This window comes from Rhinatrema bivittatum, chromosome 1 (assembly GCF_901001135.1).
Source record: "Rhinatrema bivittatum chromosome 1, aRhiBiv1.1, whole genome shotgun sequence".
Taxonomy (NCBI): Eukaryota; Metazoa; Chordata; class Amphibia; order Gymnophiona; family Rhinatrematidae; genus Rhinatrema; species Rhinatrema bivittatum.
In genome coordinates, this window is record NC_042615.1 from 722,512,665 (window position 1) to 722,538,729 (window position 26,065).

Here is a 26,065-nt window from a genome sequence, read left to right on the forward strand (position 1 = left end):
CATTCAGATGTGATTTCAACACCACCTTTAAAGCATATATTAAAGAATGCCTAAAGACACAACATTCTCCTCTTGGAGTTTTCAAAACAGCATTTCTCACAAGCATAGAAAACAGTATTATGGCGAAGAAAATACTATAAGGTTTACTAACAACTTGGCTTCCCTAGACAATTCCAATACTTCTCATCTGCAGACTCCACTTTTTGTCTTGTGTTAGATACTTTTGCACAGCTCACGAAATCCATCATCTTTGGGGGAAGGCACTCACTATCGGTGACTTTCCTAAGTTACTACCTAATTGCACTACCTAGATGATCAAGGTGTAAAAAGGGGCACTTAGGGATGACAAGGCCATAGCAGAGAGTCTAAATGAATTCTTTGCTTCTGCCTTCATTGAGGAAGATTTAAGAGATACCCATGCCAGAAATTATATTCAAAGGTGATGATTCAGAGGAACTGAAACAAATCTGTGTACCTGGAAAATGTAATAGGGCAGATTAGCAAATTAAAGAGTAGCAAATCACCTGAACCAGATGGTAAACATCCCAGAGTGCTGAAAGAACTGAAAAATGAAATTGTGGACCTGCTATTGTTAGTTTACAAATTAACATTAAAAATGTCTATGGTATCTGAAGACTGCCAATGTAACGCCAGTTTTTAAAAAGGGATCCAGGGGTGATTCAGGAAACCTATAGATCAGTGAGTCTGCCATCTGTGCCCGGCAAAAGGATAGTTTCTATATAAAGAACAAAATTACTAAACAAATAGATAGGCATAGTTTAATGGGACAAAGCCCACATGGATTTAACCAAGGGAACACCAATCTGCTGCATTTATTGAGGACGTAAATAAACATGTTGATAAGTGAGCCAGTTGATATAATGTATCTGGATTTTCAGAAAGCATTTGATAAAGTCCTTCATAAGAGACTTAGGAAATTAAAAGGCATGACATAGAGGACAGTGTCCCATTGTGGATTGGGAACTTGTTAAAAGATAGAAAACAGAGAATAGGGCTAAATAGTAAATTTTCTCAATGGAAAAAGGTGAATAGTGGAGTGCCCCAGAGATCTGTTCTGGGACCACTGCTTTTTAATATATTTATAAATGGCCTTGAGATGGGAACAAGTGAGGTAATTACATTTTCTGATGTTAAATTACAAGAGGATTGAGAGAAATTGCAAGAGTACCTTGCAAAACTGGGAGACTGGGAATGCAACTGGCAAACGAAATTTAATATGGACAAGTGGAAAATGATGCATTTAAGGAAGAGTAACCCAAATAACTATACATTGCAGGGTTCCACATTAGGAGTCACCATTCAGGAAAAGGCTCTAGGTGTCCTTGTTAATAACACTTGAAATCTTCTATTCAGTGTACAGCAGCAGCCAAGAACGCAAATTGAATGCTAGAAATTATTAGAAAAAGAATGGAGAATAAAACAGAATATCCTAATGCTTCTTTATTGCTCCATGGTGTGACCTAATCTTTAATATTATATGCAGTTCTGGTCACCACAACTCAAAAAAGATATAGCAGAATTAGAAAAGGTACAGAGAAAGGCGACCAAAATGATAAAGGGAATGGAACGATTCCCGTGTGAGGAAAGGCTAAAGAAGTTAGGACTCGTCAGCTTCAAAGAAGAGACTGCTAAGAGAAGGTATGATAGAGGTCTATAAAATGAATGAAGTGGAATGAGTAAACTTGAATCTGTTTTCCTAGCGTGTAGACAGATGGACTCAGGACCAGTGGGTTTATGCTCCCCTGCCAGCAGATGGAGATGGAGCAAGCTGACGTAACAGTATATATATAACCCAGCCTGCCAGTATTCTCAGTCTCCAGCAGATGGTGGACGTGCATCTCCCTGTGGGCATTGTATCAAGCTTTTTGAAAGAAGAAATTTAAAATTCTAAATTAAGGAAAAGAGAGCCCCGTTCTGCGGTGATACCTAAAGGTCCCTCCCCCAAGTTGAGATTTCCTGAGATGATATCCATGGTCCCTCAGAGGTGTGCTTTGGTCCGGTAGCTGGGTTTCCTAGCATGGACTTAGCTGCTGGTTCAGTTAGAAGGCAGTGGGTGCAGGAGGCCAAGCATGGTGGAGACAGATGCCCTCTCCCCCCGCAGCCATAGACAGTCTCTATACTCAGCTGTTAAATGCTGAGCTCAGGTAAGGTTTAAAAAAAAGAGAAATTTTACCTTTTGAATCAGAGACAGAGGGATTTCAGTACTTCCTCCAGTCTCCATGCTCAGTGTGCCATACTGACCTTCATTCCTGCTCCCATTGCGGTTGGGGAACTGGGCAGCCTGATGAGTTGAGCAGCCCGCAATTAGGCTTTTTTCTTGCACACCACGTGGTAGGCCGCAATGGCATTTTTTGGGTGCTCCTGTGCATGCTCTGCTGCCCTGTATAAGCCGTCTGTGTGCGCAGTGTCGGCTCTGCGCATGCGTTGTAAACTCTATTTTGGGCATGCTTTTTACACGCACAAATTTTACACTCTTTAACACGCTTAGCTTGGTGCATAAGTTGTGCATGCGCCTTTGTGCACTTTCTTCTAGGTGCTTATTTTTGTGTGCATTCCCCTTTGAGCGTGAGCCATTCAGACACGTTTACTGCTGCCATGGCGCCGGTAAGCAAGAAGTCTAAGCGGCTTCCTATTTGTGTGACCTGTCATCTTAAGGCTTCTTAGCCTGACCGAGCTTTTAACCTATGTCAGCGCTGCAGACGCTCAAGGAGAGTTGTCGTCCTTGGATTTTGCTAAGCCTGGTTCCTCCCATTCTGATGATGGGTTGGTCACAGCCTTGGCTGGAGGGACACCAGACTTTGGTTCTCCCTTGACTGGCTTCTCCGTAGGCAAGGATAGTTCTGTGGGACCAGCTATAGTTCCTTCTGGGCATGATCTGGACCCGGCTGCTTTTTCTTGAATGGAATTTTTTTCAAGGCTTACAAGCTTTTCTTCAGGTGCAGTCTTCCACTTCTCTCATTGCTGTCTGGTCAGACCCCTCAGCCAGTGGCTCCTCCATCTTCAAGTCCTATGTTTAGGTGCCGGAGTTCACCTCTGCTCCCTGCAGGTGTTCCCAATAGGAATCCAGATGGCACTGATGATGAGATTGATCCTGATTCCTTGGAAGATGGGGAAATTCCTCCAGGGCTGGAACCGTATTGAACCATGTTGTGGTTCTTTCATAGAGATGAACTGCCATCCCTGATTTCCCAGACCTTAAAACAGCTGAGTGTCCCTTGTTCGGATACCATGTTTGAGCCGAGAAAGAATCCCATTTTGGTTTCCTTATGTAAAGCCTCTTGTTTTTTCCCCATGATGGATGCTATTCAGGAATGGGATGCCCAAGAGGCAAATTTTAGAAGGGGTCAGACATTGGAAGGCCTGTAGCCCCTGCATCCGGCTGTGAGAGCGTTTGCGTTTTCCCAAAGTGGATGCACAGGTATGTGCTATCTCTAAGCGGACAACTATCCCCGTAGAGGGAGGAGTAGCCTTGAAGGGTGTACATGATGGCAGGATTAAGGCTATTCTTAAGCAAGCCTCTGAGGCGGTGGCAATGACTTTACAGATTACTTCCTGCTGTGCCCTAGTGGCACAGCCTTGTCTGCTTTTCTCTTAGGAAGTTGATGAGTCTGGAGGGAATCCCAGAATGGCTGAGGAGCCTGCTATCGCCTTTTTAGCAGATGCAGGCTAGGATTTGGTCCGTACCTCAGCCAGAGGAGTGGTTTCAGTGACAGTGGCCAGGTGTCAACTGTGGTTGCAAAACTGGTCAGCTGATGAAGCCTCCAAAGATAATTGTTCCTAGCATGTAGCACATGGACTCAGGACCAATGGGTATAGTGTACTCCTGATAGTAGCTGGAGACGGAGTCAGATTTCAATCTGATGTCAGCACTACATATATCCGTGCAGGAAGCTGTGCTTTTCAGTATTTTTCAGTTTCCTTAGCAGTTTGGGACTCTACACACGCTTGCACAGCATTAGAAAATCCAAACCAAAGAAGAAAGATATAATCTTACCTCTACAAGAGGAGCCCCACTCTCCTGCGGTGATACCTAAAGGGTCCCTCCCCCAGTCGAGACTTCCTAATGTGATTTCCGAGGTCCCTCAGAGGTAAGCCTCGGTCCAGTAGCCTGTTCCTGGCATGGACTTAGTCCCCAGGAACGGGAGTGGTTGAGAGGCAGCGGGTGCAATACCGAGCTCGGTGGTGAAGGTATTTTCCCTCCCCCCACAGCCGGAGATTGCCTGGCACGAGATGGGACGCGCCGAGTCTCCGGTCTCCGAGGCTCGGATAGCCGCACAGATCGCCTTCCGGCGTCATCATATCGGGTTGAGCAGCCCTGTCTGGGCTAGACTCTGATCCGGTGCAAGGGTCCTCCCACGTGGAGACCCTCCAGGGGGGGGCCGCCATCTTGCCCGCATGGTCGCCAGCGCCATTTCCTCCCCCCCCCTTGATCGCCGCATTGTCCACACAACTGAGTCGTGTGCACAGCGGCGAGCCGGGGGCATAAACTACTTGTGCGCACAGCAGCGCGCGCATCTCCCTAAGTGCACATAGCGGCCTGTATGCACATCTTCCACTACTTGCACGCACAGCTTTGGCACACTCGGAGAGCATATCTAAGCCTCCCGGCGCATGCATACAAGCGTACAGACGAGTTTTGAATGTCTCCACGCGCACAAATAATGGCACCACCGGCCAAGAAAGCCAAGGGACAAGCACTCTGCTTGTCCCTTGGCAAGTAGTTTATGCCCCCGGCAAGTAGTTTATGCCCCCGGCTCGCCGCTGTGCACACGACTCAGTTGTGTGGACAATGCGGCGATCAAGGGGGGGGGGGAGGAAATGGCGCTGGCGACCATGCGGGCAAGATGGCGGCCCCCCCTGGAGGGTCTCCACGTGGGAGGACCCTTGCACCGGATCAGCCTGCCACCTGAGAGCTGCGCAACACGACGTGGCCTCTGCCCTGTGCCTACAGTGTGAAGAGGCTCTGGGGGAACTGGGACAAGGCCCCCCTTTGCCAATAAAGGAATCCGGCTTCACCAACGATAGTACCCCAGATCTCTCTATCCCTGGCTTGGCCCCTCGGGGAATGCCACTGGGCTCAATATAGACCCAGGAACCTTTTCCTGGGTGGAATTCTTCAAAGGGCTGCAAACCTTTGTCCAGGCACAAGTGGTGCCACCGGTGACACAGCCACAGCTTCCACCAGAAGACTAAAATCTGCCAGGCCCCTCTCAGCCTCCCCGAGACATGCCCCCTCCGGACAAAAGCCTCCCCTTAGGGGACACAGATACCTTGGAAGAAGAGCCAGACTCCCTGGAAGAAGGGGAAATCCCTTCAGGAACGGAACCATACCGAACCATGATGTGTTTCTTCTCCAAGGACGAGTTATCAGATCTCGTGTCTCTGAGCCTTAAGACGCTGGCCATCCCAGGCAGAAGCACTGCAGTGGAGCCAAAGATGAATCTTGTTTTGGTTGGGCTCCGTCAGGCCTCATGCCATTTCCCAATGCTGCAGGCTGTACAGCAACTGATTGACCTGGAATGGAATGCTCTGGAGGCCAGCTTCAAGGGAGGTCGGGTCCTAGAAGCCCTAACCCCCTGGAACCCTCAGCCAAAGATCTCCTGGGGTTCCCCAAAGTGGACGCCATGGTCTGCGCTCTCTCAAAGCGCACTACCATCCCAGTTGAAGGAGGAGCTGCACTCAAGGATGCCCAGGACAGCCGTCAGGAATCCATCCTTAGTCATTTGATGTCGCAGCTAGGTCCCTGCAGATTGCTGCCTACTGTGCCATAGTGACACATGCCTGCTTGTCGCTCTCCAGGGACGCATCCACATCCGTTGAAACATTAGAACCAGCGATATCTTTCCTCACGGATGCGACCTTCGACCTGGTGCGCACCTCAGCCAGGGTCGTCTCATCCATAGTGGCAGCCAGAAGGCAACTCTGGCTCCAAAGTTGGTCAGCCGACATGACTTCCAAGACGAAACTCACGAGATTGCCTTTTAAAGGAGCCCTCTTGTTCAGAAGCGAACTGGAAAAGTTAGCTGACAAATGGGGCGAATCCCCAGTACCCCCGGTTACCGGAGGACAGGACGAAAGAAACCAATGTCCCTCTACCCGAATATCAAAGGGCAGAGGATCCCAGCGTTTTAGACCATACAAAAACATTTACCAAGCACCACACCCCGCAGGCAGGGGCCAGACCTTTCGGAACAGACACAACAAGAGGGGAGCCAGCTCAGGTCCAGTCCCCAGCCGCACCCCACCCCACAATGAGAATCATCAGACCCATCCACAGGAAGAAGCCATAGGGGGCAGGCTTGCCTATTCTACCAAAGATAGGTCGAGAACCTCGGACAAGTGGGTTATAACCATCATTCGAGAGGGATACTACCTGGACTTCCACAGCATCCCTCCACACAAATTTGTGAAATCCCCTTGCCACGCCCTCTCCAAGAGGCAGCAGTGGAAACCACACTGACAAAGTTACTCGCCCTAAAGGCGATAACACTAGTGCCCATGCACCAACAAAATACTGGACACTATTCCATCTATTTTATCGTCCCCAAGAAAGAGGGCACGTTCTGGCCTATTCTGGACCTCAAGTCCGTCAATCTTCACCTGAGGGTACCACACTTCCGCATGGAAACCCTACACTGTCATAAAGGTGGTACAGACGGGAGAATTTCTGACCTCTGTGGATCTGTCAGAAGCCTTATCTCCACATCGCGGTCCATCACGATCATCAACACTTCCTACGCTTCGTGATCCTGGACCATCACTACCAGTTCCGGGTGCTACCCTTCGGACTAGCTACGGCCCCTCAGACGTTAACCAAAATCATGGTTGTAGTGGCAGTGACACTGAGGAAAGAAGGAATCCTCATACATCCATATCTGGACAATTGGCTGATCAGTGCGAAATCTCCAGAGGAAAGTCATCAGGCGACCACCAGAGTCCAGAATCTACTGCAGAATCTTGGGTGGGTTGTCAACACAACCAAGAGCTGCCTGCAGCCCTCCCAATCACTAGAATACCTGGGAGTCTGGTTCGACACCAATCAAGACAAGGTCGTTCTTCCCCCTACAAGGAGAAGGAAACTAATGGACCAGTTGCAAAAACTACTGACCTGTGCTCACCCCAAGGTATGGTGCTACCTCCAAGTTCTCTGCCTCATGACATCAACACTAGAAGTCTTCCCATGGGCAAGAGCCCACATGCGACCGCTACAACCTTCCCTACTGTCATGATGGAACCCGATGTCCCAGGACTATGCCTGTCGCCTCCAGCTAACGGCAGAGGTGTGGACCCAGCTCCAATGGTGGCTACAAGAAGACCATCTGAGCAAGGGAGTAAGGCTATCCCCACCGATCTGGGTCTTGCTCACCATAGATGCGAGCCTACAAGGGTGGGGAGCCCACTGCCAGGACCTAACGGCCCAGGGGCAATGGGACAAGGAAGAGTCGGGATGGAACATCAACCGACTGGAAGCCCAGGCAGTCAGACTAGTCTGCCTATGATTCAGTCACAGTCTCCAGGGCGAATCTGTCAGAATCATGTCAGACAACGCCACAACAGTTGCCTACATCAACCGTCAGGGAGGAACCAGAATCCAACAGGTGTCCCTGGAAATAGACCCCCTAATGGCGTGGGCAGAAGCAAACCTGCAAGGGATCTCAGCCACCCACATCGCGGGAAAAGACAACGTCACTGCGGATTACCTCAGCAGAGAAACTCTAGACCCAGGGGAATGGATGCTGTCGACCACAGTCACCTGGAAGCCCGGGCGGTACGGCTGTCATACTTGCAGTTCAGCCACAGGCTGCAGGGTCAAGCAGTTTGTGTGATGTTGGACATCGCGGCGATGGTGGCTTATATCAACCACCAGGGAGGAACCAAGAGTCAGCAAGTGTCGCAGGAATAGACCAGCTTATGGAATGGGTGGAAGGTCTTCTCACATTGCAGGAAGACAACGTAAAAGTGGACTTTCTCAGCAGGGAGAGTCTGGACCCAGGAGAGTGGGTGTTGTCAGCTGAGGCGTTTCAGCTGATTGTGGATCTGTGGGGCCTTCTGTTCTAGAACTACTGGCGACTTCTCGCAATGCAAAGGCTCCTCAATTCTACAGTCGCAGGAGAAATCCATGGACCCTTGGAACAGTTGTCATATAGGTCTGGCCAGAAGACAGATTGCTTTATACTTTTTCTCCATGGCCTTTGCTGGGTAGGATAATTCGCAAGATCGAAGGCCACAGGAGGCTAGTACTCCTGGTGGCACTGGACTGGCCCAGGTGTCCGTGGTATGTAGATTTGTGAAGACTCCTGGTGGAGACCCTCCATCTTCTGCCGCACATGGTTCTGTTACAGCAGGGTCCGACTCTGTTCTGTCTTATGGTTTGGCCCTTCAGAGGGTTCGTCTGTTAAAGTGTGGTTATTCGTCTGCAGTGATTGCCACCTTACTCTGCGCTTGCAAATTCTACACTTCCGTGGCTTATGTGTGGGTTTGAAGCGATTTGAGGCTTGGTGTGAGGAGCAGGGTGATCTTCCTCATTCGGTTAAGATCCCACTCATTCTGGATTTTTTGCAGGATAGGTTGAATAAAGGATTGGCCCTTAATTCCTTGAAGGTGCAGGTTGTGGCTCTTGCCTGTTTCAGAGGCCCGGTGAATGGTGTTTCCTTGTCTCATCCTGATGTGGCTTGTTTTTTGAAGAAGTGAAGCATCTTAGGCCTCCCTTGAGGTTACTGGTTCCATTGAGAAGTCTCAGCTTGGGGATGGATTTATTTTGGCAGGCCCTATGTTCCAACTGCTGTGTGTAGCATTTCCTTGTGGTTGTTGACCTTTGAAGATTGTGTTCCTAGTTCTATTTGATTAGTGTGTCGAATTTCTGAGCTGCAGCCCTGGTCTTGCTGGGAGCCGCTTCTTCAGGTGACTCCAGGGGCATTACAGCTGCATACTGTTCCATCCTTTTTGCCAAGGTAGTCTCTGACTTTTATTTGAATCAGTCCATTGCCTTACCATCCCTGGATAAGGTCAGGAAGGCGGAGGAGTATCACCTCTTGCGCTCCTTGGATGTCAAGCGACTTTTCATGCAGTATCTGGAAGATTCTGAACCTTTTCGAAAGAATGATCGCCTGTTTGTTCTCCATGGTGAGAGTAAGTAGGGATCTGCTTAGCAAGCTACCATAGCTTGTTGGATTAAAGAGGTAGTCACGGCCGTGTATGTGGCTGCCGAAAAGCTGTTGCCTACTGAGGTTAGGGTTCATTCCACTAGGGCTCAGGCGGAGATTTGTTTGTCTCCTGTCAATATCTGCCGAGCTGCGACATGGTCCTTCTTACACACTTTTTCCAGCTTTTATCGTCTGGATGTGTAGGCCCGGGAGGATGCACATGCGGTATAAACTGGACTGCGGGCAGCCTCCCACCCTGTTGGGGAGTAGCTTTGGTACATCCCACTGGTCCTATGTCCATCTGTCTACAGTACACGCTAGGAAATGGAGAAGCTACTTTTCTGATAATTTTGTTTTCCTTAGTGTAGACAGATGGACTCGGCTTCTTACTCTCAGCTGCTGCACGAGTGTGTCAGTAGTCCTCCTGTGGGGCTCTAAGTCCCAAGGGATTACTGGTAAGTGTTCATCCAGTCCCTAGCTTGGGGTACCTAAAATCTTATGAGTTCAGTATTTATGGTTGGCTGAGTACGGTTCTGATTACCTGTTTTTAATCAAGTTTTTTGCTAGTCTGTCCACAGTTGCTTTTGAAGAGAATACTGGCAGTCTGGGGTCACTGCAGGGTGATATATACTGTGATGTCAGCTTGCTCTATCTCTGTCTGCTGGCAGGGGAGTATAAACCTACTGGTCCTGAGTCCATCTGTCTATACTAAGGGAAATGAAATTATCAGGTAAGTAATTTCTACATTACTCTTTCAAAAAGTATAAATACTAGGGGACATTCAATGAATTTAGTGGGTGATACATTTAAGACAAATAGAAGAAAATATTTTTTTTACTCAACAAATAATTAAAACTTTGGAATTCATTGCCAGGGGATTAGTGAAAGCTGTTAGTGTAGCTGGGTTTTAAAAAGCTTTAGACAAGTTCCTGGAAGAAAAGTCCACAAACCATTATTAAGATGGACTTGGGGAAATCCACTGCTTATCCCTGGATAAGCAGCATGGAATCTTGATTGGCCATTGTTGGAAACAGGATACTGGGCTTGATGTACTTTTTGGTCTGACCCAGTATGGCAAATCTTATGCTCTTATGATACAGATTGAGGTCAGATAAAAGGTACAGGACTAAGATTTTCATAGTGTTTAAAGATGAATTCATCCAGGATGATGAGTAGCTGGGCAAGAAGTAAACTGGGATGCCATCCGTCCAGCCAATTTATGGTTGTTTATATTTGACAGGAAGGAAGTCTGTCCTTGTACATTTTGTTTTTATTTCTGTAAAAATCATTTGACATACATCTGAGATAGAGGAAGCTGATCTGTTTCAAGCCCTGTCCAGTATAGCACGTACCCATTTTTCCTTATTTGTATAAACCATTGTGAAAGACCAAAATGCTGTTTCAAGTTAATATGTATTAACCATTTCCAGATTAGCTTCTAGAACAGCTATTATTATTATACACATGGGAAATGGAGTCATTTCTTTGGAATATGACTAGTTTACTTTTTAATTAGAAAAAAAATAATTTTTCAAGGCTGACCCAGCACTTTTGCATTGCATCAATGCAGGGTACTCCTTTTTGGTTTTCAAATTTGGTTTCCATTCTTCAAACTTGCTGGGGATGGGTATAATGTGAAATAGAGATTAGCAAGCTATTGCTCCAGGACCCATGCTTCCATGAAGCAAACTAGATGATTGCCTAGAGCACCAAGATTTTTGGAGGTGGCAAAATCCCAGCAGTGTGAGGTCAAGAGGGCTGCTTTACCAGAGCCAATACTGCCAAAGAAGGGAGTACAATCCTGGAGCCAGTGCTGTGAGTAGGAGGGAATACTGTGCTGGAGCTGCCACCAATAAATAAGTTGGGAGGGTGAATAACCAAGACTCGCTTAGGGTGCCAGATAAACATGCATCGACCCTATTTGGCTCATGGGACATATCCAGCCATGGTGGCTTCATATGTTCTGGCCTACAGAGGTGACGTCACTTCTGCATGCCAGTGAAAGTGTCACCACTACAGGCTTGAATACATGGGACTGTGATGGGCAGTAAGAGAGGCTCCTGCAGCTCCACTGATGAGAAAACATGACTCCAACTGAGTTACGGCAGGAACATGGACAAGAAGAGGTAACCAGATTCTTAATCCACAAAATAGCTGTGAGCTGAAAGAGAACTCCTGGGCATCCCAGGCTTTCTGGGCTCAGTGCATGATGGCTTTAGAACGGAAGCTTGCAGGAAGGAGAGAGAAGGCTTGGCTTCAGCTTTTTCGTGGCATCTTTTTGATACCTGTTCCCAGACCCAGACAAGCAGAGTCTCTGCACCCTTTGCCTGGCACTAACATCTAGCCCCCAACTCTTTTCAGGGTGGGGGAGAGGAGAGGCAGATTCCACCACAGCCTGTGGTACAAGAAGGAGCCACTAATGAGTCCAGGAAAAAATTTGCTCACACCTGATGTAAAGGCATCAGAACCTCTGAGCGCACTAGCAATGTATGAAATTTCTTTTCTTGAAAGGCCAGCAGGATTTGAAGTACTCGCATGTGAATGAGAACATCTAATGGAGCCCAGTGCAGAATGATTATACAAAAGCTTTTGGCATGCTCGATTGAGCGTGCACAGCATGACTTGTTGCACAGGGCCTCTTCGCTTGTTTTGAATGCAGCCTTACAGTTGCAATTCTCTCCTGAGATGATTTTTTTTTCTTTTTAGAAATTTTGATTTTTTTTTTTTTTTCAAGATTTTGCAGGACCTTTAGGTTCCTTAGATATCACCCTTCTTAGTTTCACTAAGTAGGCTTTACCGATTTGTTTTCAAGGTTTGTTTTTTTTCTTAATTTTTCATCAACTGCTACATGCACAGACATCAGAGCACCAAGCAGTTTCGGTTGGGTTTTTTATAAAATCAAGCTGTTTGATTTTTCTGTGCTTTTGTTTTTGGCCAGTGTCCCAGAAGATGAAGGCCAGTGGCTTCAATAAGTGCTCTGGTACAAAAGCATCATGTCTATTACTGCTCTCATGAAAAGTGTATGATTGCTTGTGGCAGGATAATGATGTTTGAGTGTTCCACATGCAGAAAGATGACCCCCAGAGTACTTCAGGAGCTTATGGAAAAGCTCTGAAGAGTTAAGTTTGGCCCATTGACATCGAGAGGGCATCAAGCCCTCTTTGGTATTGAGGACTCATAGGGGCCAAGAAGGTAGGCTACAGCCCAGCTCCTTCCACCCAAAGAAGTGAGGGGGGGGGGGGTTTACCACTGTGGCATTGAAGCATTCTGATCATGTGTATGGAATGAAGGCCAAAAAACTTCAGGATTATTTTCCTTTGTGTGATGCTCGAAGCAGGGACATTCTTGCTGCTGCTGTAAATCCCCTGAAGCTTGTCTATAAAGACAGCTCATCCTGGCATTGATCTTGTGAATCGCAACAGATTCCAAGGGTCCAGATGCCAGCCTCTATCTTGGCATTAAGCATCGCACTCTGAAACATCTTCTTGCCAAAGACATCCAGGTGTTTATTATCCTTACCAGGTGGTGTACTGGAGTACACCACACCATTAGGGCGGTCTATTTCCAGGGACACCTGTAGGCTTCTGGTTCCTCCTTAGTGGTTGATGTAGGGAACTGTTGTGGTGTTGTCCGACATGACTCTGACCGATTCGCCCCAGAGTCTTTGACTGAATTAAAGGCAGAAAGATGTGGCCTCTCCTGCTGCTACCAATGTAGTGTTTTCATTGAGGAAGAGTTGGGCAGAAGGATTCAAGAGGCACTGGACCAGAAGATGAAAGGCATCTATGCACTGGCATCAACAATATCAGTGGCCTTGCAAACTGAAGTGCAATCTCTGTTGGAAACTATAAAAACATCTGACAGAAGGGCCCTGATGCTGGTTCCTGGAGGGAACCACCACACTAATATTAATTTTTAGTGTATTGGGAGAGGAAGTATATTTACGAGTAGTAGTAATTTCCTTTTACCAAAAATGTGTTTGTCTTTATTTAGCCCATTTTATGTTATGATTTTATCTATTTACTTTATGCAATTCACTGTTAACTTCATTTAATACTAGGTGTTTCTGGCTTGTTCCAGCCAAACAAGATACATTTTTCCCGTCAATAAACAGGCTGAATTAGCCTTGCTGTCTGGGATGTCCCTGTGGGCGGCTCAAGGTGGAAACATCTCTGCAGATATACAGCTTTGCTCTGTGTGCCTGCGCAGTGGTTCCCGCGCAACTGCCCTACTGTTCTATTTTTTCCCATGCAGCTTATAGACGCGGATCCTCTCTCCTCGCGCTTATTTTTCTTTTTTCCTACTTCTCTTCACTCTGAACCCCAAAAAAGCACTTTTAAGTGCTACCCATGGCTCAGAAGACCACAGGATTCAAGTATTGCCAATGTGGCAAAGTTTTATGTCTGTCACAGAGGAGCATAACTATTGCTACTTGTGCCTGGGGCCGGACCATGACCAAACATCCTGTCCTGACAGAGGCAATGGGCCAAGAAAATCGCCAGGCTCCGAGATTATGAAGGGGCCTCTTTGGGCTCGTATGCCCTAAATCATCTGTCCACTCAATCCTTACCCAGGCTAAAGCCCAAAAAACTATCAGCGCCAAAGTTAGCATTGTTGCTGGAACCAACCTGCAAAACAAGGCTAGCTGGGAAAGCCCCCACCCCCACCCCAGAGAGCCGGGAGATAAGGGCATGGGTGATAAACCCACAAAAAGTTCCAGTGCGTTGATCAAAACAGCACCAAAAACCATGAAAGGCCACGCAGATTTGCGCCCATCTATGCAGGAAGCATTGAAACTGGAGCACTTTGCAGCTAGGTGCACAGAACATGATGCAGAATGACGCTCGATGCAAGTTGGACCACGACAGATGCATGCTGCATAGGCGCATGCATCGAAGGTGAAATCGCCCTCAATGCAAAAGTTGAAAAACAAATCACACCACTATGAGTTGATGCACTCGATACAAAAGAAGCGTACATTGCAGCAGAGGAAATTGCAGGATGGGAGCTCTCAATCGCAGTGGTGTCCTGACCCTCAGGTAGTCTTCACCCCGAGCGAGCTCTGAGACACTTTCGATGTAGACATCATGCAGGTCTCTAAGGACTCTTCTATCTCCTCTGGCAGGGGTAGTGTCCATTCAAGTCTTTCTGGAGTCTCGAAACGGAGACAACCTCAGCTCCAAGAGCTGTTGGTAAAGAGACTAAAGTCTCACTGTGAAGACCAGGGCCAATCTCAACATGTCAGGGGCCCAGACTAGTCAATCCTTCTGGCAACGATACCTTTTTCCAAGACTAGGAAAATTAATCGATCAGGAAAAGTGGGAGATGCATCTCCACCTCAGCAGAAAAGGAAATACTCTCCTTCCCACCCTCAGATAGGTGGCGCAGCCTCTCAGGCCATGTCTCAAATATCAAATATTCTTCAATCCTTTTTTGCGTCTCTGCTGACTAGTCACTATCCGATGCCACTTTCTAGTCCCTCGGAAGAGGTTTTGTTGTCACGATCACTCCTTTCTTCTCCACTGGAATTTGAAGCGGAGGAGGATGACCCAAGTCCAACAGCCTCAGAACCTAACAATGACCTATAGACTCACCTCCAACTTCACTTTGTACGTCGACTGGAGTACCATTGGACCCTCCTGAAGAGCCACCAGAGCCGTCCTTTCCCCCAGAAGACCTGTCTTATTCTAAATTCATTGAAAAAGTGGGCACCTTCTTAAAGGTGGAAACCAAAAAGCTGCCGGATCTTTAAATCTTCGACATTCCATTGGAACCAACTGCACTCCTTTCTCATGCAGTCCTGGATGCAGTAAGGACAAGTCACAGGAGTCTCCTTTCTCAGGTCCATCCACTTCGCGGAAGTCAGATCTAAAATACAGGTCCTTGCATTATAGACCAATACAGCTGCTTCGCGCATCAGTGGTGGCTGAATCAGCCATGAAAAAAGCAAAAAAAACTAAATTATACTCCAGTACACCACCTGGTAAGGATAATAAACACCTGGATGTCTTTGGCAAGAAGATGTTTCAGAGTGCGATGCTTAATGCCAAGATACAGCAGCATCGATTCTATATTGTGCAATATCTCTATGAAACCCTACAGAGGTTAAAGCTGAAGGATACTCCATCAGTCAATGACCAACCACAGAACAGTGGACATGGAGGAGAGATTTTGCCATCTACGTAGTACAATCTATGAGGTATTGAAACGTCAGCTAGGACATCGGCAGCATCAATAGCGGCCAGAAAAATTGTCTGGCTGAGAGCCAGCACCATCTGAGACGACATACATGAAAAACTGGTGGATCTCCTTTGTAAAGGGGAGAAAATTTGTTTGGTGATAGACTTTGTGAAACTGTATCCCAGCTCAAAGAGCAGAGCGCAGCGGTCTCCTCACTTATGTCATCAATGGAACAGTCTTCCTTAAGAGGGTTCTACTCAGTCTATAAAAAAATCTCTACCGTATCAGCCACAGAGTCAACAGACTCAGCAAACTCAGGCAAGGGGACGCACAAGAACTCAACATCCTCAGAAATAATCGCAGAGGAACAATCTGAAACCACATCATTGTTGACCCTGAGGACTGCTGGAAGGCTTCAATTGAAGCCAGCTGTTATCAGATCTTGTGCATGATCTGATAACTAAAGACTGAACATAAATATTTGTTGATAAGCAACAACTACACTGAGGTGATCCTTAACAGAGTTGGTTTAGAATCTGGACTCTAAGCGATATAGTTTATTCAAGTAGTTATGTGGGACAAGAGAACTAATTTCATACCAGATGGTAAATATCTTCCATCTAAAACAATAAGTCATTCTAGTGGATGCCTTTGTAGAAGCCATAACTTCAGATCCCTCATTCGAAAAAACTGAGTGATCAAATCACCTTCATCATCTAGTGTCCTTGAGAGCTAGGGAATGGATATTGGGGTACAACAATGACTCCTGATTTTTAGTGACTGAGGCTTGAAAACCCTAATCTGATTTGGTTTGAAGGCCGCAGAATTAGAAATGTCTCACCCAAAAAAAGGAGCTTTAAGTATCATCATTTCTTGGTCCCTTCTGATCTTTATTAAGATTTATTATTATTATTATTATTATTATTAAGGGAACAGAAGACATGTTTCCCAAAGAACAGGGGAAGTGTCTGCATCTAATCTGCCATCTAATGCTCTACATAGACAATCAGGTGGCCATGTTTTATTTGAACAAAGAAGGCGGATCTGGTTCCAGGATGCTTTGTAGGAAGTCTGCGCTAATCCTAGAATGGGCACTAGCTCACTCCATTCAATTGCAGGTGACCTACCTTCCAGGTATGAAGAATACAGAAGCAGACAGGCTCAGCAGAATTTTTCACTCCCATGAGATATAGCAGACAGGAAGTGGGGGATATCCTATATGGACCTTTTTGCAACAGTGTCAAATGCAAAAACTGCTGAGTTTTTGCTCTCTTTACTCAAGCAGGCGCAGAATTGCTTAGGATGCATTTCTGATCCCATGGGAGTGGAACCTGTTTTTTGCATACCCTCCGATACCTCTACCTCTAAGTCGAGTAATCAAAATGCATCACGGAAAAATCAGATCTCATCCACATTGCACCAGCATAGCCCAGGCAGCCGTGGTATGCCTATTTCGTACAACTCTCGATTTAACCGCCAATCCCCCTGGGAAACAGGGCGGATCTGCTGTCACAAGAAGGTCCTCTTCATCCACACTCCTTCATCCAATGAGCCTCTCGGCATCTGACAGCTTGAAGATTGAAAGGGAAGTGTTGTCACCTCCCTCTCCCAACTGAAATTCATGGTATTATAATATCCTCCAGGAAACTGTCCAGAAGGAAAAATTATGCTGGCAAATGGCATAGATACCTGCAGTGGTGCACAACAGTGTCAATAGACCCATTTGGATGTTCCCCAGAACAATTGCTGCAATATCTGCATTTGCTGTACTCTTCTGGCCTGGCAGTGTCATCCATCATAGTACTAGACATAAAACAATAGTTCACACTATTAAATTGAATACAATTTTAAAACTTTATTGTATCCAAAAACATTTCTTGATCTTCTATCAAACTAATTCGCATATAAAATCGTCAAACAAACTTGTTAGCAGTCTTTATCCCATAAACCCTCCTAAAACACAAAGGACAAAACATACACTAAAGAGACACAAAAAAACACAAACCAAAATGACTAACAAAGAAAATTTCCCCAGAAAAGAGGGGTGGAAAAAAGGTGAAACAAAACAATCAAAAGAATGAAAAAAATCAACAAAAAACAAAAACACCACATTTAAAAAAAAAAAAAAAAAAAAGTATAAAAAGTGGATTTTTAAAAGAAAAAACAGTATTTATAGTCCAAAGATCTTTAGCCCAGTCTTGGATAATCATCCCCAAAGCAGAAATCATGAGCAACGTTCTTTAACCAATAATCCTTGCTGTAGTGACATGCTGAACTCTAAAAGTCTTTTTTTTTTTTTTTTTTTTATCAAGGAAAATATTTTAATGCTCAACAATGGACACTCAGTCTCTGCCATAATATTATAGAACTTATGTTTAAATCAGTCTCCGTTTTTGTAGCCGTGCAATAATTTGTCATCGGTGTCGCATCCTTCTCGCAAAATGGGCATAGGTACTAGAGCTCCAAAGTAACCTAAATTGCAGTGAGAACTGGTTTACAATCTGTGTTCAGTGTTCAGCTGACTGAAGAAGAATAATGCACCGTCTCAATGTATCAAACAAGAACCAGATGCTGCAGCGTTTCGGCAGCTACCGCTGCCTGCCTCAGGAAATTGTTCTCATTCTAAAAACAAAATTTTTGTAAAAAACACACACACTCTCTTTTCTGGGGAAATTTTCTTCGTTAGTCGTTTTGGTTTGTGTGTTTTGTCTCTTTAGTGTATGTTTTGTCCTTTGTGTTTTTAGGAGGGTTTATGAGATAAAGATTGCTAAGAAGTTTGTTTGAAGATTTTATATGCGAATTTGATACAAGATCAAGAGATGTTTTTGGATACAATAAAGGTTTAAAATGCTATTCAATCTAATAGTATGAGCTATTGTTTTATGACTGTTGCTTTTGGTCTTTGCCTTAGGTTGTGAGGACAGTCACTAGCGGTAATTTGTAGTGTTGTTGTGATCCATCATAGTACACCTCGGCACAATAGCGGCGTATCATCCTCCCACTCTGGGAAGCTCAACCTCCATGCATCCGTTGGTGTCTCGTTTCATGAAGGGCGCTCTAAACCTCCACCTCCCAGTTTCAAGGCCGGCAGTTCCTTGGGATATCAACCTGGTGTTGGAAAAACGTATGCTTCCGCCCTTTGAACTGACTCAAACCGCCTCCATGAAACTCCTGATTTGGAAAGTGTTCCTAGTAGTGATAACTTCAGCAAGGTGAGTTACTGAACTTCAGGCGCTAGTCCACTATGCACCTTATTTGCAATTCTACCATGACAAGGTTACCTTGCAAACCCATCCATCCTTCCTTCCAAAAATGGTCTTTGCATTTCATCTGCATCAGACAATCACTGTACCAACCTTCTTTCCAAAACCACATGCAACCAACAGGGAAAAAATTCTTCATACTCTGGATTGTAAGAGTCCTGGCAAACTAAAAACAGAGGACTCATTCGCCTAATTGATATTCCCAACTCTGTCTCCTTCAACCCGAATACTCCAGGTTGCCAGTCTCCAAAAGAACATTAGCCAACTGGTTATCCCAATGTATTCATTTCTGCTACTCATCTCAACCAAAATGCTTTGCATCTAAGGTTAAAGCATATCAAATCAGAGCCACGACAACTTCTATAGCCCATCTCTGCGACGTGCCAGTACAAGACATATGTAAAGTGGTGACTTGGTCCTCTCTACAAACCTTCATATCTCATTACTACCTCCAGCTACCAACAAGATCAGATGCAGCTGTGGGGGAGACGATATTACACTACGCCACTGGCACATAGAGCTGTCCACCCATCAGGCAGTTTTTCGCGCACTAAACATCTGCAGTTGACAACAAGGAATGTCACCTTCTGACATAGTCAACAGTGTGCTTAATCTACCCTTAGCTGAGGACTCCCATACTGTATGGCTAATTCAGCCTGCTTATCGACGGGGGGAAAAAAGCAAGTTTGCTTACCATAAACGGTGTTTTCCATAGATAGCAGGATGAGTTAGCCATGCGATCCTGCCCTCCTCCCTGGACAGTCTCTCTCCTTTCTATCTGGTCTTACCTATTTTTCTGTTTGCTGCTCATCCAAGCTTTCTTAATAACTGAGAACAGTAGGGCAGTCGTGTGGGAACTGGTATGCTTGCTCACAGAGAAGTTTCTGCCTCAAGCCACCCAGAGGGATGGTCCAGACAGCATGGCTAGTTCATTGTGGAAAACACCATTTACAGTCAGCAAACTTGCTTTTCTTGCTATAAAGAAGAGTTGTGCTGAATTGTTCTGTGTATTTGAGGGTTTTCTCCACGATATCTAATATTTCTATGGATTTTACTTTTGGTCTGGTGATTTCCTTCTAGTTCAATCGGCATTAGTCCATGAGCTACGTGGGCTCACACATTTTTTATTCCCTTTCCTTTATAATGCAAACATTGCAGTGCTTGTCATTAGTAATGGGCTCTATACTGTGACTCCCTTCAGAATGGAGGAATAGTTCAGTGGTTAGAGCAACAGGCTGAGAAGCAAGGAATCCAGGGTTCAAATTCTGCTTCTCCCGCTGATATTCTGTGTCCTTGAGCCTCACCTTCCATTGCCTCAAGTGTAAAGTAGATTGGAATTTCTCTTGGGTAGGGAAATTAACTACAATACCTGAATTGTCACTCACTTTGAGCTCAGCCTCGGAAAAGATGAATAAATTAAATCTAAATGTCTAAATCCAGATCCTGGAATGAATGCATTATGAATCCACATGTAGATTTAATTTTGTTATAACTTGGATTCCCTTCACTCTGGATGTTGAGAATGCAGTCTTCATGGGATGCTGTGCAATATGTTAATGTAACAAATCACAGTATGATTAAGAACATAAGAAAATGCCATACTGGGTCAGACCAAGGGTCCATCAAGCCCAGCATCCTGCTTCCAACAGTGGCCAATCCAGGCCATAAGAACCTGGCAAGTACCCAAAAACTAAGTCTAGTCCATGTTACCATTGCTAATGGCAGTGGATATTCTCTAACGGGCGGATTTTAAAAGCCCTGCTCGCGTAAATCCGCCCAGATTTACGCGAGCAGGGCCTTGCGCGCCGGCGCGCCTATTTTCCATAGGCCGCCGGCGCGCGCAGAGCCCCGGGACTCGCGTAAGTCCCGGGGTTTTGGGGGGGGGCGTGTTGGGGGCGGAGCCGATCGGGGTGTTTCGGGGGTGGGCCTGGGGGCGTGGTTTCGGCCCGGGGCGTTCCGGGGGCATGGCCGCGCCCTCCAGAACCGCCTCCGGGTCGAGTCTCAGCGCGCCAGCAGCCCGCTGGCGTGCGTAGATTTACGTCTCCCTCCGGGAGGCGTAAATCCACAGATAAAGGTAGGGGGGGGTTTAGATAGGGCCGGGGGGGTGGGTTGAGGAGGGCAAAAGAAAGTTCCCTCCGAGGCCGCTCCGAAATCGGAGCGGCCTCGGAGGGAACTGAGGCGGGCTGCGCGGCTCGGCGCACACCGGTTGCCCAAAATCGGCAGCCTTGCGCGCGCCGATCCAGGATTTTATAAGATACGCGCGGCTACGCGCGTATCTTATAAAATCCAGCGTACTTTTGTTTGCGCCTGGTGCGCGAACAAAAGTACGCAATCGCGCATTTGGCAAGTACCCAAAAACTAAGTCTAGTCCATGTTACCATTGCTAATGGCAGTGGCTATTCTCTAAGTGAACTTAATAGCAGGTAATGGACTTCTCCTCCAAGAACTTATCCAATCCTTTTTTAAACACAGCTATACTAACTGTACTAACCACATTCTCTGGCAACAAATTCCAGAGTTTAATTGTGCGTTGAGTAAAAAAGAACTTTCTCTGATTAGTTTTAAATGTGCCCCATGCTAACTTCATGGAGTGCCCCCTAGTCTTTCTATTATCCGAAAGAGTAAATAACTGATTCACATCTACCCGTTCTAGACCTCTCATGATTTTAAACACCTCTATCATATCCCCCCCTCAGTCGTCTCTTCTCCAAGCTGAAAAGTCCTAACCTCTTTAGTCTTTCCTCATAGGGGAGTCTTTCCTCATCTCTGGACAGTATAGATTGTTAATGGAAGTGTCACTTTTATGAAACTCTATTGTACCATATACTAAATTTCTAAGTACTATAAATATATTTTTTAAATGTGAAAATGAGTGAAAAATCTAGTGGCCTGATTAGTTAATAGATTGACTGCATACACATATATTATATTACATACTGATAGCTAGGGTCTCTCTATATCACAGATAATTTTATACCTTCTTTTGTTATTTTAACTGGATGGGTGAAATAAAAAAAGGAAAAAAATTAGTGTTTAGAAATGTTTAACTTTTTTTTTTTTCTTCAGGGGGTGTGTGTTTGTCATGTTTTGTGAGAGTGCCTGTTGTGGAGTGTTCGTCTTTTCTTCTGTCTGTCCATTTGCATCCTGAGGTCACTCTTTGCTCTAAGGTGCATGAGCATGTACACCATACCTAAAGGCAGCACGGGACCTGGGAGGAATAGTGGGATTTTGTGCCGTAGCAGCTGCTGTTGCCGGCCCTGCAAGCATATTTAAAAGTCACAGGTTGGCACTTTCTGAATGCTGATCTTGCAATGCAGAAGATCAAAATGCTCGCAGGGCTAGCACAGACTGGGAGGATGGGTGCTGCCATCAAGGTGAGAGAAGGTGGCTTCCAGTGTGAAGCATGAAAAAAGGGACAAGTGGGAAGAAGAGCTCCCCAGCCCTCCATCCCCTCCACATGGGATGTGGAAACAAGAGATTGAGAAACAACTGCAGTGCTGGGAGTGAGGCAGGACCACAGCACAGATACTCATGCTTCACTTGGCTCCTCTAACTTTCTTTGCCCTCAGAGAAAGAGAGGGGTGGATTATAAATAAATAGAGACAGGAGGGGATGCTGGGGAGTCCAGGGAGTGAGGTTAGTAGTGATTTATGATAAGCAGAGCGAATGGAAGATGGTGAAAAGCGCTTTCAGCATTTTGCACTCTAATCTGCACATTTATGACTTGTTTAAACTGGAGTCTGATATACTTTCTAAATGACTTGTCAACATCTGTTCTAAAATATTTATATATATATATATTATTTATTTTTTTTTAATTAGACTTGCTAGTTTCTTCCTGTACTTTCAGCTCAGTTGGAACCAGGGCCAGGATCTGGCACTATGAGTCTTCATTTTCAGCCACCCTCAGAATTTTCCCCTCTTCTATATTTTCCTTCCTCCATCCTTAGATCTAGTTATTACAATAACAGCTCTCTCTCCCAGGGGCCATGCACCAGGGCTCCTGTAACCCTGCAGTAATGAGCCCTGAATCGGGCCACTAGATGTCACTCTTAAATAGCATTGTTGACCCCAGGGAGCAGAAAAGCTGACTTGGAGAACGGACTGGGGTCTTTTTTTCTCACACTGAACCAATGGGATGACCTCAAAATACAATATTTTAAAATGTTTGAATTAATGGAGAATGTAAAAGCATTAGTATTTGTATTTTACAGGAACATCGTACAAGATGGTATGTGGCTGGAGCTGGATACTACACGCTGTAACTGTTGCACTGAGCACTTATTTTTGTACAGGTAAGACTTGAATATGCATAATAGGTAAAAAGTGATATTGTAGATAAATTGCATGCTAGGAGATATAGTTAGATATGGATGAGGCTTGAAGCAAGAGGAAGTGAGGGGGGCACGGTTTGCCATGTAGTATTAGAGACTGTTGGTTACTGTTTTCCTGATGCTTCTGAAACCTCTTTTGTATTGTTACTTTGTGGCCTGTGAGCATTTCCAATGTGACAGATTAGAAGTCACCAGTTACAATGACTGGGCTGAGTAGGAAGGGGATATAAAAATAGGGGGTAAAGCCCAGATAATCATGAATAAAGACATATATGGCACTGTCGCCTAGTAGAGGCTGATTCTAGTTGAACTGGAAGCCAAAAGGAGCAAGAGGAAACTGCAAGATCTCCCTCCAAAACGTAAAGAGGCCAATACTGTACTAAATCGTAAGAGATCCATATTCAGATCTTTTATCTGTCAGGTAATGTGGCGAAGCCGTGAAGGGAGGTTGTGGTGAATTGCCATTGCAGAGGCAAACTATGCTGGCACTCAAGGATTCATGGGAAGGTGGTAAGGAAAGAGGAGAACAGTGGAAGGGAAAAAATATAACAGTGATATTGAAGACACCTATTTCAAGAATCCTAACATAGTATCCAACCCTCTACTGACACAAGAATAGGGAGGGCAGAGCCTGGTTGGAAATAGAAGAAAATCTGTATATAATTCAAGCCTCCTAAAACATGACTTTAGGATGTACAAGTCTTGAAGATTTTAGAGTGAACCATCAAACTTCAGCCACCTACTGTGTAAATGTTCATGTTGAGAAATTTTATGTGGGTTGAATTTAGTACTTAATTTATGTGGACTTTATTTACAAACATTAGATATTCCTCTTTTTTCCCAGAAATGGTCTCAAAGCATATTAAAAGCAATTTTAGTAGGCGAACAGGAACAATAGCAGAACATCTGCCTTTATAAGACATAGTAGTCATGGCAAGAGGAACTTGGTTCTTTAACATGCCAATGGAAGAAAGGTTAAACAGCCATGCCTTTGCTTTTTTTCTGGAAAATGAAGAAGTATAGTTCAAAGCAAATGGATAGTAGAACCTCATTCCAGATTTTAGGTGCATAGTAGCAGAAGGCACCCAGTCTTGTGCAGATCAGTTTTGCAGAAGTCAAGGTAGAGGAAGAAAGGTCCTTTTATGAGGATCAGAGATGTCTAGAAGAGTTGCAGAGGGCAAGGGGATGAGGGAGATACTTCAGGGCCTGTTTATTCATGCACTTGAAAGTGAAGCAGAGGGTTTTGAATTTTATCCTGTCTTCGGGAAATCAGTGTAGTCTGTATAGGATGGGCTTTGTATAGTCCAATGCTTTAGACCCCATCAAAATTCTGGCTACTATGTTTTGCACGAGTTATAGCTATTTCAAGCTGCTCCGGGAGATACCATTCAGTAGGGAATTGCAATAATCTAATTAACTGGTGATTAGTGCATGAATAATAGAAACCAAGTTATGTTGATTAAAGTAGTTGCAGAATCTGGTGGAGGTACATATAGGAGGATCGCCCTATCTTAGAGATGTGAGAATCCATCTTGAGATTTCGGTCAGTTGATTCCCTAGGTTTTGTACAGATTCTTTGGCTAGAGGTGACCCTGGCAACTAAGCCAAAGAAGTTTAGATTTGGAGTGTTTAAGTTTAAGTACGTATTTGCCGGCATATGGGACGCACTTTTTTTCCCCCTCAAAATAGGGGAAAAATATAGAGTGCGTCCTATGCTCCGGTAATCAAAATTAACAGCGTCCGGTGTGGGGGGAGTGATGCGGTAGCGTCGGGGAGCGAGGGCGCCTCGCCCGATTGGCTGGTGCTGGCCAATCGGGCGAGGCGCCATCACTCCCCCCCTCCCCCGGACGCTGTTAATTTTGATTGAGGAAGCCGCGCTTCGGCAAGCCCCTTTTGCCCAAGCGCAGCTTCCGCAGTCAAAATCAACAGCAGATGCTGTTAATGTCAGGAAGAGGCAGTTGACTGAACCTGTGCAATCCAATCAGGTTCTATGCTGAAGACATCTCAGAAACACTCATTCAGAGGATGCACTGTCGTTTTAAAAGGCAGGGAAATCATGACGACATTTGCTGTTTCTTTGTGTCAATTTCCCATCCAAAATGAACACCAAAACTGATGGCATTCTGATCAGTTTCATTTCTGCCTTTTAGTTCGTGCTAAAGTGATTTAACACAGAAACAAAACGAGAAACCCTCTTCCCCCCCCCCCCCCCCAAAGTAAGCCCCTTTTGCCCAGCACCGGCCAATCGGGCAGCACACCCTTGCTTCCCCGATTGTCCGGTGCTGGGCAAAAGGGGCTTGCCGAAGTGCAGCTTCCCCAATCAAAATCAACAGCTGGCTATGCTTTAAAAAAAAAAAAATGGCAGGGAGAGGGAGGAGCAAGATCTGGACGAAGAGGTATTGAGATGCTGCAGAATTTTTAGTTTCTTCAAAGGTCCTGTTTATTATGAATATTAATTCAGCCTCAGGTTTGTTGATGGGATTTAAAGTGCTAGAGGATGACATGCCAGTTCACATCATGACAAAGATTGTTGTTTCCCTGGAACAAGTGACTTTGCTGGCAAAGTTTAATGCAATGTTGCCAAGAGTAAGGGGAAGCTGCGCTTCGGCAAAAGGGGCTTGCCGAAGTGCGGCTTCCCCAATCAAAATCAAATTCATCAAAAAATTATAGAAATTATTTTTTTCCTTAAAAATGTGTTTAAAAAGGGGGGTGTGTCTTATACGCCACTGTGTCCTATATGCCGGCAAATATGGTATATGGTTACTGAGCCAGTGGGCTACTGCCATGAGACTGTTCTTAAAGTTGGTGATGGGACAAGCTTGGTCGGATCCTATTTAACACAACATTGGATGTCTTCTGCAAACAGATTAGAACAAAATTGATCACCAAGTAATTGAAATCTGCCGTAAATCAGACATAACAGCATAGGTAGTTCATGCATGCTGTCTGAGGTGTTATTCTGATGGTCTACATTTACTTATTTAAGTAAGTAATCAGAATACTTGAAACCATTGAGTGATCATTTTTGTTCTAATGTTTTAATAATTCACTCATTTGCTTCTTGTATAATACTATCTGCAAACAGAAAACATTCAATGTTGAAGGATTGAATGATGTCACAACT

General features: G+C 45.3%; 1 protein-coding gene across 9 annotated transcripts in view; it reads left to right on the forward strand.

Moving 5' to 3' along the window:
- The window catches only part of IL6ST (interleukin 6 signal transducer), a 247,773-nt gene that overhangs the window by 52,237 nt on the left and 169,471 nt on the right, over positions 1-26,065 (forward strand). For all 9 annotated transcript variants that reach the window (XM_029576964.1, XM_029576954.1, XM_029576992.1 and 6 more), the window contains one exon: positions 22,822-22,902. In XM_029576964.1, coding sequence (XP_029432824.1) covers positions 22,836-22,902 — 67 coding nt within the window. In that variant the 5' untranslated portion in view covers positions 22,822-22,835. The remainder of the gene's footprint in view (positions 1-22,821; positions 22,903-26,065) is intronic.